Source organism: Vidua macroura, chromosome Z (genome assembly GCF_024509145.1).
Source record: "Vidua macroura isolate BioBank_ID:100142 chromosome Z, ASM2450914v1, whole genome shotgun sequence".
Classification (NCBI taxonomy): Eukaryota; Metazoa; Chordata; class Aves; order Passeriformes; family Viduidae; genus Vidua; species Vidua macroura.
Window position 1 is genome coordinate 43,695,553 of NC_071611.1, and position 12,392 is coordinate 43,707,944.

The 12,392-nt window shown below is 42.2% G+C and overlaps 1 protein-coding gene across 1 annotated transcript in view; it reads right to left on the reverse strand.

The window, feature by feature from the left end:
- The window catches only part of SLC44A1 (solute carrier family 44 member 1), a 64,902-nt gene extending 59,950 nt beyond the window's left edge, over positions 1 to 4,952 (reverse strand). Inside the window, exon 1 of the mRNA XM_054003127.1 lies at positions 4,867 to 4,952. Coding sequence (XP_053859102.1) covers positions 4,867 to 4,893 — 27 coding nt within the window. The 5' untranslated portion in view covers positions 4,894 to 4,952. The remainder of the gene's footprint in view (positions 1 to 4,866) is intronic.
- Positions 4,953 to 12,392: the final 7,440 nt, after the last annotated feature.

The window sequence follows — 12,392 nt, forward strand, 5'->3', positions numbered from 1 at the left end:
ACATAGGAGTGATGAACTCCAACAGTTACTTCCTTAAAATCCAGTTTTAAAATGGATTGATGTTGTGACATTGAAGAAAATATCACTGGAAAAGGAGAATAATGAAAAGCCAGGGAAGAGAATACGAGTACTCAACTCCATTTTTCTTCCTCAGTAAAAATAAGGATTTGAAAGAAATGCAACTATTTTAACAACTCAGAACTTCTGCACCATTTGCTAAAAAGATACCTACATTTAAGTAGAGAAGATAATTTCCAAAACAGCACAAACATACAAATTAAAAAAAAAAAAAAAAAACACAAACTCAAACTAGAGTTACTGCCATCAAAAGTAAGAAGAAACTTAAGCTTTGTTGCACAGCAGATCCATGACAAAAGAGATGCATCCAGACAGAAGCACCCTTCTTGTGAAAACACAAATCTCATGATAAATATATGGCCAAGAGAGGACAGTGGGCTGAAACAACATGAAGGTACTGACAAGTAACAGCAATACTAGACAGGAGATAGAAATCCCACCTCAGTATTTGTTCCTTCCTTTACAGGTTTTCATCTCATACACGTTAGCAAACTTTGGCTAAACAATAATTCAAAGAAATATTAGGAAGATCTGTTCATGATAACTAACAATAGATAAACAAGACTGCTTTAAGACAACTGCTAAGATGTAGCTGACATTGCACAAGGTTTTCTCTACAAGATCAAGGTTCAAGATGGTGATAGTAAAGAGACAGCAAGTACAAAAAAATGACAGCTTAGTGATCCTAAATAAGTACGGAATTGCACAAGCCCTTAAAGAAAAAAAGATGAAAACACCAAGAAGACACCAAGAAAACACCCTGGTAACACCAAGAAGAAACAATAGGTAACACTGAAAAGGAACAAGAAGTAAAGAAGAATTCTAGTTGGGATGATAAAGAAGTAGCAGAGATCATACAAAATGCTACACCAGGAGAAGTGAAAGAACTTTGTGCAACCATGGAATACCAAAATGAAAATAAGAAAGAAAATGGAAAAGAAGTACTCCAGTTCTAATCACCTCAGCAGACAAAACAGCAGTGGAGCAACAGAAAGAATTAGCTCATCTGGAAGAAAGTCTGGTATGGTTGTATTAAGTTTAATTTAACATTACTCTTAACAGATAAAGCTAATAAATTTGGTAAAATAAGAAGTTAACAAAAGGAGGGGAAGGCTGGAAGTATAACCACAGACAGAAATAATGGCAAATAAACAATAATCAGAGAGTAGAAGGCAGTGAATAATTGCAAAACAACAGCACTATCCCTGTTCAGACCACTCACTTAGGAATTCGATTCAATTATACTTGTGGGTTCCTTCCAACTCAGAAAATTCTGTGGCACTATACACAACCCAGGAAGAATAAGACGTGTGGCAGAGGATTACATACACTACTGAAAGCAACAGAGACCAAGGAGGATAAGAAAGATGTGGAATCCTTTCACCTTGGGCACAAGAAATCTGTAGAGATACTAACTGGAGACAATTTCAGCACAACACAGAATCTGGACTGGAATTAACTTAATATGAAGAGGAAAGAATGTGTGGCAACAAACATAAATTTCTCTGTTCAGGAATTTGGAAAAGAAGGTAAACAGACTAGAGTGCTGTTATTTTCAAGGATGCAGAATAGCAACTCAGAATAAAATTAGGAAGGGAATAAGATGACAGCAGGATGTAAAAACCTGTGAAATTAAAACAGAAAAGCTGAATGAATGGGGTTTTGGGTAGTTAAAAAGGCAGAAAAAGCAGAAAACATCTCTTACAGAGAATACATCTCTGTAAGAAGCAATCAATAGTGCTGAAAAAAGGTAAACATGTCAATTTCAATCAGTTTTTCTCTGGAAACCTTTAGATTCTGCTGGAGAAGAGGCATAGGAAAAGGCCTAAGACAGAGACCTTTAGACAGTCTGCAAAACAAAGGAACTGGGAAACATACCTAAGGGGAAAAATGGATAATTGAGTATGAAATAAAAGCAATGAATAAAACTACAAAGAAATCTATCCAGTTCAACAATCAGTCACACGTAGATGCATTATCAGAAATGAGAAGAGAAGGTGGCAGTCATGAGAAAGGGACTTGGCGATGCAGTAATCAGATAAAATGGTTGTTAGCATCAAAACAGAAGTAATCATTTCTGTCAGAAACAGAAACAGGGATTAGCAGGTGAAGATCAAATAGGCTAGAGCACTGAAAAATAAACTTAATGAGAAATCTACTTGAAAAACAAAGTCATAAGGAATGAGGGCATTCACAATAAGAGGAGCGATTATGTCAAAGACAAATATGAAACTATAAATGGAGAAGCAAAAAGAAGGTGAGAAAATGTGAAGGAATGTCTGATGGACCCCTAACCAGGAACAATGTAAGAGGAGGAAGTGCATAAGACCATAGTAGATGAGGAGCACAACAATTTTTTCATTATTAAAGGGATGATAGGACAGACATTAGGACCTAATGTAGTGCTGTATGGTAAGTATACAGCAAGGTTTCTGTAATCCATATACCAGACAAAACTGCTGATAAAATATTCAGCAACTACCCTTTGATTTGGATTTCCTGAGGAGACACACCATTGCTTACGGTTAGGAAATTAAATAAACTGCCATTCTTTATACTTCAGCCATGTGTATATGGGGCACAAAGCTCAACTGTTGTATTGTATCTTGCCATACATTAGGAAGGCAAATGTAAAGTTTAGTAGAGTACTATTATCATCGTACAACCTGGCAGCAGAACACAAATTTCACCAAAATCAGTCAGCTGAAATCCATGAACAGGCTAGATATGCAAGGCAACTCATCCTCTAACATTACCCACAAATAAGCCTGCATTTTCCTTTAAGAAAAGAAGAGTGAACGGCGATTCAAATTCATACAGAAGAGCTAGAAAGGGCCTAGAAAACACTCAAGAAAAGCAATTTGGATAGGAATCACAGAAAATAAGGTTGAAAAAGACTTGAAAACATTTCTTCAAAATATCTACTTCACTCTCCGTGCTCCAAGTCTGTATCAGCTTTCCTTATGCTGTTCCTGACAGATGTTTATCTAACATGTTGGGGTTTTTTAGCAAACCTCAAATAATACAGACTTCCAAATATCCTCTGGCAGTCTACTGCAGTGACTGAACAATTTCAAAATCTGCCCTTTACATTTAGCATATAACTCACTCTTAATTCAAACCATTTGTTCATGCACCATAAAGCTGATTGCCTTCCCTTTGCAGCATATTTGCTATACAGAAAGGACGTTTCCTATTGCAACTGGACAGCTCTCTGCAGTGTTCTTCATTGGAAGGACAGAGCTCTTACATAAAAATAAAAGTCTGCCTGAACGGATGAGCTACAAAAACTCATCTCTGTGATGACTCATCTGGGACAGCAGAAACGGAGTTTCCCACATAAGCAGTCTGCTGTAAGCTGGATTCAGCCACTGCAAGTGATATAGCCAAAGGAAACTAGCATTTGCAAGCGAGCAAAACACAGCCAAGGCATCAGTCATGACCATTTGTTCTACAGCCTTCAGAAAATCAGCAAAAAACAGCATAGCTTTGGCTGTGTTGTTCAAAGGCAACATTAAAATGGGTAGCAGAGCCACAAACTGGAGCATTGGGTGGAGCACCCGATTGCACCTTGCCTGGCAGCACCACTCTGGGGGAAAAAAAGGAGTCAGTACGGGCAAAACAGATCGAAGGGGGAGGGGGAAGAAAGAAAAACCGACCTCGGAAACAAGAGATGTGCAGGGACCAATCACACACAGGGAAATGGATGCAGAGAGGCACCTGAACCCTTGGCCATAGAGTGAGGAAGGAGGCTGGGATTAGGACTGTCTCCCTTTCCAGGGGCAGTGGACTTGAGGGATGCCCTGGGCCTGATGATTTTTCTCCCATGGAATAGCTTCTCTCTGTCGGGTAGAGTAGTAGGGACGTCAAAAAACATGCTGCAGGGAAGGACAGGGCATGCAGAGCTATCTAGGGAGATGTACTGAGGTATGGAAGGGGGGAGCTGGGGTGGGGATCACAGGACAGTGGTGCAAGGCTCTACGAGGATGGCAGGTGAGAACTGGGAGGTCTGCAGCTGCAGCCGTGGCAGGGAAGTGGAGCAGCGTATGCCACAGATTGCAAAGCCAAACAAGGGCTGGGGAAGAAGGGGCAAAGTGAAAAGGATCCACCGGAGAAGCAGCACACAGAACAGTAGGCAGAGGGTGGAAGTGCATAGCATGGTAAGGAGTAAGGCTATGGTGGAGGTGAACACGGGGGTGCACAGCCATGTGCGGGAAAGCACAGCTACAGAGGGAGCAAAAAGATGCACAGTTCATGTGCATGAAGGCTTTGGGCGAGTGGATGTAAGGGGGTGGTATCCAGCCACGAAACAGTAAGGCTACGAGAGGGGAAAGCAAGGTGGTTGCAATCATAGGAGGGCATAGCTGTTGGTGGAGGAATTGTTGGTGAAGTGGGGAGGGAAAGCAATGGGTTCCCAGCAATCACAGAATGTGGTTACAGACTGGGACGCAGGAGAGAGCGCAGCCACGGGAGAACGGCGCTACAGGTGTAACGAGGGGGGTACACTGCCACAGGAAAGCGGGGCTCCGTGGTGGGAGGCAGCAAAGCGGCGCTTAGTCTGAGGCAAGCTGTGCTGCGAGGGGCACAGGGGGATGCGCGGCCGCCAGAGAGCGCGGCTGTGGAGGGAACAAGCGGCTGCGCAGCCACAGGACAGCGACAAGGACAGACCCGGGGCCGGGGCGGGGGATACAGCCGCGGGGCGGGCAGCGGAGCCGGAGCCAGGTGTGGCAGGGCCCTGCAGCGGAGGGCGGCGGTGTCGGAAAAGGGAGGGGAACACGGGCCACCCACCTGCGCGGCGGAGCTGCAGCAGCCCATGGCGTCCGCGGGTCTCTGCCCCGTGGGTGCCCGCTAGGCATCCACTCTCCGCAATTCCCCCGCCCCTGGCGGCGGCGGCGCGGTGCGGGGCGTATGGAGGGCGGCACGGAGGAAGCGGCGGGAACCGCGGAGCCCGGTCAGACGAGCGCGGCTGTACCACAAGCGCCGCCGCGGCGCCCCCTCATCCTCCTCCCCATAGCAGCCGCTCGGGGGAGGGTGGGGCCTGAGGGGGCGTGGCCAGTGCACTGCGATGCGGGGGGTACCTGCCGGCCGGAGGCCCCGCCCCCACACCGCCTCCCCGCGCTGCGGCCGCTTTCGGTGTGGTGATGGCGGTGGGGTGCCGCTCCTCCGGAGCTGGCCGAGCTCAGCGCTTCTCCGTCCCTCACCAGTCGCCCCACAGCAAGGTGCGCGCCGCGGTGGGGGCTGCTGCATGTGGAAACCAAGCTCTGCTCAGCAGGGCTTCCCAAGAGTCTGAGACCCCGCCCGCTGAGAGGAAGAAAAGACCTGCTTGTATAGCCTGGTAGTACATACGCATTTGCAGCCAAGAATTTGTAAGTACAATCAAGCGCCATTTCTACGCTTCTTTTAACGTTTCCAGGGATAGTGACTTAACCACTTTCCTGGGCAGCCTGTTCCGATGCCTCGCCAGCCTTATGGTGGAAGAATGTTTTGTAGTATCCCCTATAAACCTCCCTTGGTGCAGCCTGAGGCCAGCTCTTCCTACCTGAGAGAAGAGGCAGACCTCCACTGGGGTGCAACCTCCTGTCAGGGAGTTGTAGAGAGTGATAAGGTCACCCCAAGCCTCTTTTTCACCCAGCTAAACAACCTCAGCTTCCTCAGCCACTCCTCACAGGACTTGTGCTCCAGACCCTTCACCAGCTCCATTGCCCTTCTCTGGACACACTCCAGCACCTCAGTGTCCTACAGAGCCCAGAGTTGGACATGGAGCTTGAGGTGTAGCCTCACCAGTGCTAAGAACAAGGATCCACAGTCCTGCTGGTCACACAATTGCTGATACAGGCCAGGATGCCATTGGCTTTCACGTCCAACTGGGCATGCTGCTGTATCATGTTCAGGCTCTGTTCATGTTCAGCATCCCTGGGCCCTCTTCCACCATACAGCTTTCAGCTACTTTTACCCCAGCCTGTAGTGCTGGCTGGGATTATTGTGATCCAAGGGCAGGACCTGGCGCCTTGTTGAACCTCTTACCACTGGCCTTGGACCACCAATCCAGCATGTGCAGTTCCTTCTGCAGAACCAGCCTACCCTCAGCGTGTCAACATTCCCACTTAATTTGATGTCATCTGCAGAGTGACTAAAGAGGCACTCGATCCCCTTGTCCACATATATTAATAAGTTTAGGTAGGCCTCAGTACTGAGCCCAGGGGGAATACCACTAGTGTTCTGTTGCCAACTGAGTGTGGCGCCATTCACCACCACTCTTTGGGCTCAGCCTTCCAGACAATTTTTTATCCAGCAAACACACATGTCCATGCCATGAGCAGCCAGGTTCCCTAGGAGAATACGATGGGAGACAGAGTCAAAGGCTTTGCTCTGGTCCAGATAGGCAGCACCCACAGCCTTTCCCTTGTGCACGAAGCAGATCCCTTTGTCATAGAAGGAGATCACATTGTTCAATGAGGATCTGACTTTCCTAACCCCATGCTGGCTGGGCCTGATCGCCTGATTGTCCTGCACAGTCTGTGTGATCAAGAATGTCCAGAACTCAAGATTATCTATTTCAAACCTTCCTGGGCACTGAGGTCATGCTGAGATGACCTGTAGTTTCCCAGATCATCCATCCTGTCCCTCTTGTAATTGAGTGTCACATTGGCTAACCTCAGTCCCTTTTAAGGTATGGTCCAGCAGCTGTGTTTGAACACAACCTAAACATATGAAGCAATACTCTCTATGAATTCAGGGTTTTTTGCTGAATCTTAACTCAGTAGCAGAGTTATCTACTATTCTATCAAAATAGTAGAATATCCATAATTAGAAATAGTGTTGCAATTACTTAAATATGACAGGCAGAATGAGGCAAAAGAGACCTTGCGACTAGAAAAGGAGTTTTGTTAGGCTTCCAAAAAAACTCAGAAACTGACATGTGGGTGAGTTGTGAATCACACTGGGGTTTTTTTAGCTCTTCATAGTTTAATGGCAAGTAGAATCAAGGAGTCATTTTGTTTGGAAAAGACCTCTAAGATCATTGAGTCCAACTATTACCTGGCATGGCCAAGTCCACTGCTAAACCATGTTCCTTAATGCCATATCTTCATATCCTTTAAATACCTCCAAGGTTGGTGACTCATCAGTAACATCACAATTTTCTAATTTTATAGTATCTGGTTAGTGTTTTACCTTTTTGCATATATCTTGCTATTATTTTCATTGTTTCACCTCATTCGATCCAGATATTTCTCTGGTGTTCAAAGATGTGGCCATGAAAGAAATGTTTTGCAGGAACACACTCTAGCAGGAATGATTATTTTGTGACTGACACAGTAATTGATAACAAGAAATTTGTAGCCAATTCTTGTGTAACTTTGGAGCTATCAGAATCTCTGTTCCTTCACTTTGCCATTCATAAATTTGACTTTTGTCCCAGTATTTCTCTTTTCCATTTGCTTTGGTATCAAAAGCACTAGGTCTGTGCCAGAGATGTTATTTAGTCAGTCTCTTAAACAGACCAAATTCAATTTTTTAAAATAGTCTACTCATTTAGGACTTGTGCTTCAATAGTTTCATTTAGGACCTCAAAACATTGTCATGGAAATTAAATTCTGCCTCCTACTTTTTTGCATGTAGACTACACATATTCAGCATGATTATCAGAAGAGGGTAATGCATTAAAACACAGTGTCTGTCCCCAAAAATTGTGGACTCTTAAAAAAAACCCCACATTCTAGCTAATAATGAAAAGTTTTGTGCAGCTGCAGAGAGGCAATAGTAACTTTATAGTGATTAAAAAGTGCCAGTCCTTAATTAGCTAGGGGAACCTTTATGAGAAAGCTTGTAAAGACATACCAGCTGTAGCATAGGTAACTAGAGTTTAGTGCAGGTACATGACAACTGTAGAAATTATTTGAACAGATATGAGTGTTAGAAATAGCTGCCTCTGAGCTAAGTAATTAGTTATGTCTTCGATAGGGATGCAGTAATAGCAGCAGCAGTAGTTGCCTGGCTCTCACTAGTTTTACTGTAGTTTGTCTGATCAGTCACACAAAGGAGAGAGAAAGTTAAAAGATTCTGGCTTATTCATAATTATATGAGCTTTTATATTTATTTAGATTAGCATTTAATGAAGGAACTGGACTGAGACTTGCTGGATATTAGTTCAGTAATACAGAAGTTGAACTTTAAGCATATGTCTAAGTGCATTTTTTGAATTGTGCTTTTTGGATACCTTAGTGAATCTGAATGTAATAGGCTGTAAGGCATGGTTGCATCACAAGCTGCTAAAGAGCAAATCTGACTGTCCCAATTTACTGTTAATAAGAATCTATCTATTTTTCCATAACAGATTTGAGTCTGCCCTTCTGCTCTGGATAAGAGCTTTAACTGTATTTTCATTTCATTGCTAGACTCAAAATGACAGGTAAGAGTTTTTTAAGTACCATCTAATACTGAGACAACAACAGAGAGAAGGCCCTAGAATGACAGAAATGCCATTAGTACTTGAGGAAATTGTAGGTTATGTCCAAACTGCTTCTATTCTGAGAAGAAAACATTAATTATATGGTAATATTTACCTTTTCATGTCTCACCAGGTACAGGATCTTGACCTTACTCAGCCATATTTAAAAACCTAAGGATTTTACAGAGTACAACATAATCTACATCTTTTATTCCATATTAATGAGAGAAATACCTTTAGAATAGTATTCGATAAAATTCTATCCTTTTTGATATGTTCTTAAGTGTGAATTTTGGGAGGGAATTTTTGAACAGGCTCAGTTCTGAACAAAGTGCTCAACCAGCAGGTAGGCAAAACTTGGCTTTGTCATTAATGAAATGGGAAGCAATGCATTGTGTAGACTAAAAACTGAATATTGCACCAGCAAGGTGTCGTTGCCAGTGTGCTTAGCCTCCATATTCCTGAGGTTGTTTGTATTTGATTTTGGCTTTTTTGTTTGGTTGGGTTTTTTTGGTTTTGTTTTTGTTTTGTTTTTTTTTTTTTTTGTTTTGGTTTTATGATTTTTTAAATTTATTTAAATACAGAACTACACATGTTCTTTTCATAATATGCCCAGTGAATGGACTTAGTTCTCATAAACATGTATCGATGCAGGATTAGGGGTGATTCTGCTAATTTCAGCACAATACTAATGGAAGAACATCATGAGAAGGAATTGCAGCAAACAAATGGTAAACAGGCTGTCAGCCTGTGTCTATGAGCAGGGGATAAAGCCCACTGACTTATTCAGACCTCTGTGGTCCTACATATCTCAGAACTCACGTGAAATTGATAATCTTTATGAAAAGTTAAACCATGCCATTGCACATTTTTAAGTGCTGTGTGTTACTATAAGACACCAGAAAGCATGACACCAGCCCCTGCTCTTGTCAAGGTAAAAAGGCCAAGTTTATTTTCTGACTTTAGCATTTCTAGTTTTCTAAAAGTGACAATGGATTGGAGGGTGAAAGTGCCACCTCTCCAATGACACTGGACAAACTAGTAGTCAATCAAATTTTTCCTCTTTTATGAAGGAATGCAAAACAATAAGTTATTTACAGAAAGTGTGTGAGAAAGTTTGCTACAAGAATGTAAACTCAGAAGGCTTTAGAAAATCTTAAAAAATCAAAGCAACAGCTGTGGAACTACAGGATAGAGGCTTGTGTCAAATCACATAGGACACCAGATAACAAAACAGTGAAGCTGTATGTTATTGTTCTGGTTTGCAAGCAAAACCAGTGAGAGACTCCAAGTCAGAAATACAATTTATTGGGAAAAGGGAAAAGAAACAAAATGCATGCAATAACTCAAAAGAAAGACCACTGACAAAGTCAGAATACAACCTGACACCCCTTTGGCCAGTGTGTTGGTATCTGTCTAAATTGGAGTGACTGCAGTCCTCCTGGAATGGCAGATGTGGTTTCTGTTGGAGCAGTGGTCCTGTAGAAAAGACGTAGTCATCCAGTGGAAACCCCAGCTGCATCCTCTTGGAAACCTGTGGGAAGGCTGCCTGCCTGTCCAAAATCCCAGAATATATCTAGGTGGGAATGCTTAGCTGCTCCCCCCTGGGCAGAGCATCTCACAATGGGCTGATGTCATTCTGAGTCATGTGGTGGGTCCTTGATCACCTGTAAACAGAATTGGCTCCTGGAGGGAGTTATCTCTGAGTCATGTGGCAAGACATTGATGGGCCCATTGACAGGAGATAAGGAAAACTGCCCAGAAGACAACTGCTACACAGATGGTAATAGAAAAACATCCTGCTTCTCAATCTCAGTTATAAACTCCAGCTTGTATCCTGAAGATCCTGTCAAATTTTTGTCAGTCAAAATAAAAACATTCAAAGCATTCTTCTTTGAATTGGAATAGTAGGATTCTTGCAGACTTTTTAATTGCTGACTAAGAAAATATTAACATTGCTCAGTAAGTCTGAGCTCTCACCGGTTAAGGCTAGGATTTTCTTCTTGCTGCATGTCTGATCACAGAAGAGGTCAATTCAATAAACCTCTGAAAAAGTCAGAAAACCTATTGTGATTCTACTTTTTACTGGAGCCCCATAAATTAGTCTTAATTTAAATGTAATTAATTTAAAACTGGAGACTCCAAGGAGGGAGAAAGAGCATAAGGCTTTTTGAATGAATCAGGAAGGTGAAATTTTCTTTCTCCAGTCCTGAAACAAAATTTTGGTCCATTATACTCTTTGAGATGTAACTTTGAGAGGATAGAGGTGTACAGTGGAGATCCTGTCTGTAGGATGCTATCAAAAATATTCAGTACTCGTTAGAATATTATCATTTTACTGTATTAGGAAAATGGCTTTCTAAACATTTAGTTTACATACTGCTTTATATCTGTGGTAGTACATTTATGCTATAATGAAAGTTAAATGAATATTCTTTTTATATTGAAGCATGGAGGTTTTGCCCTATTTAATACTTGTTGGACTTCATTCTGATGTCAGATCACCTGTGCATGAAGAACTGTATGAATAGACAATTTAATGCAAGCAAGACACCTGTCACACGTTTACATCGTTACCAGCCTGAGCCAGAATCATGCTAGTAATTTGCAGCTGAAATGTTCCATATCCAGCATCCAAGCCCCAAAAAAATCCAAACATCCAAATCCAAAAATTCTCAAAAAATGTTCTTTAAAATACCTATGATGGTACTGTTCTGTCTGTGTGGAGGTGTGGATGAGGTGTGCAATGATGGCATGGTAGTAGTCAAAACTGTAGAATTTATTTCACACTTTTGAGTAAGTTTTGTGTTACCCAAAGGAGAAATATAAATACAATCCTTCCTGTAGAGACTGTACCATCATAATACATGATGAGCTATTACAATCACCTGTCATTTCACTCCAGGAGAGTTATGGCTCCCATAGTGAGGATGTAAGACTACAGATGGAGAACTGCCTGCAACAAATCTCTTACAAGGCTGCTGCTGTAAATCTCTTGGAGGAGAGTCATTGTCTAGAAAAAAATTTGCTATGGGACCTTGCCATTTGTTTTCTTGGGGAAGATGGGAAGAGGTGCTATAGAAAGAGGTACTGTTCCATTCTACACTCTTTTATGTTATGCTAGGAATCACTCATCAAGGAAGGTTCAGCTGTTTCTAGGAGAAAGAAAAAAAAGACATGGCTATATTCAAAGTTTAATAGATTGGCTTTCTGCATAGTATTTTGTATGAGAGAGGAGTAGAAATCCCTCTCCAGAGGCTGATTTTTTTAGTTTAGATATAGTAATTTCCAGCTAATGATAGATTGGCACAGGTCTGGACTATTGGTTGTGCTGAATATTTGCAGTGGGCTCAGAAGTGGCATTCAATTCAGGTGCAGACTTAAGACCAAAGAGTGCTTTACCATGGACACAAACACTCATTCATATACTCAATGTAGGTGAGTAGACACTGACAGAGCTTAAAATACTGCTTTATATCCTCTGTGTGAATACTTGAAAGTAGTCTTTTGAGACTTTCAGATTGATTTAAACCAGAAAGGTGGATAGAGATATGGGACTGTCAGGGGGTCTGCCTAATTCAGCTCCGTTCTGCAGCTGACAGTGTATGTATGGCCAATACAGCTGGCAGTGACAGCTAACAAAAGAAGATAATAGGGCCTTCATGTTGAATTTCACTGGATTTTTTTCCTTCTGGGGTGGCTTCTAAAGGTCCCAGCCTCAATGCTTGATTCTTTGATGTCACTCATATTTACCTTTAAAATTAGGGTAATAAACATTTGAAAAGCAATTCCTTTTAATACAATGGCCCCACCATTTCAGTTACAAAAAGAAGTACATATATGTACATTGAGATCTATTTGAAAT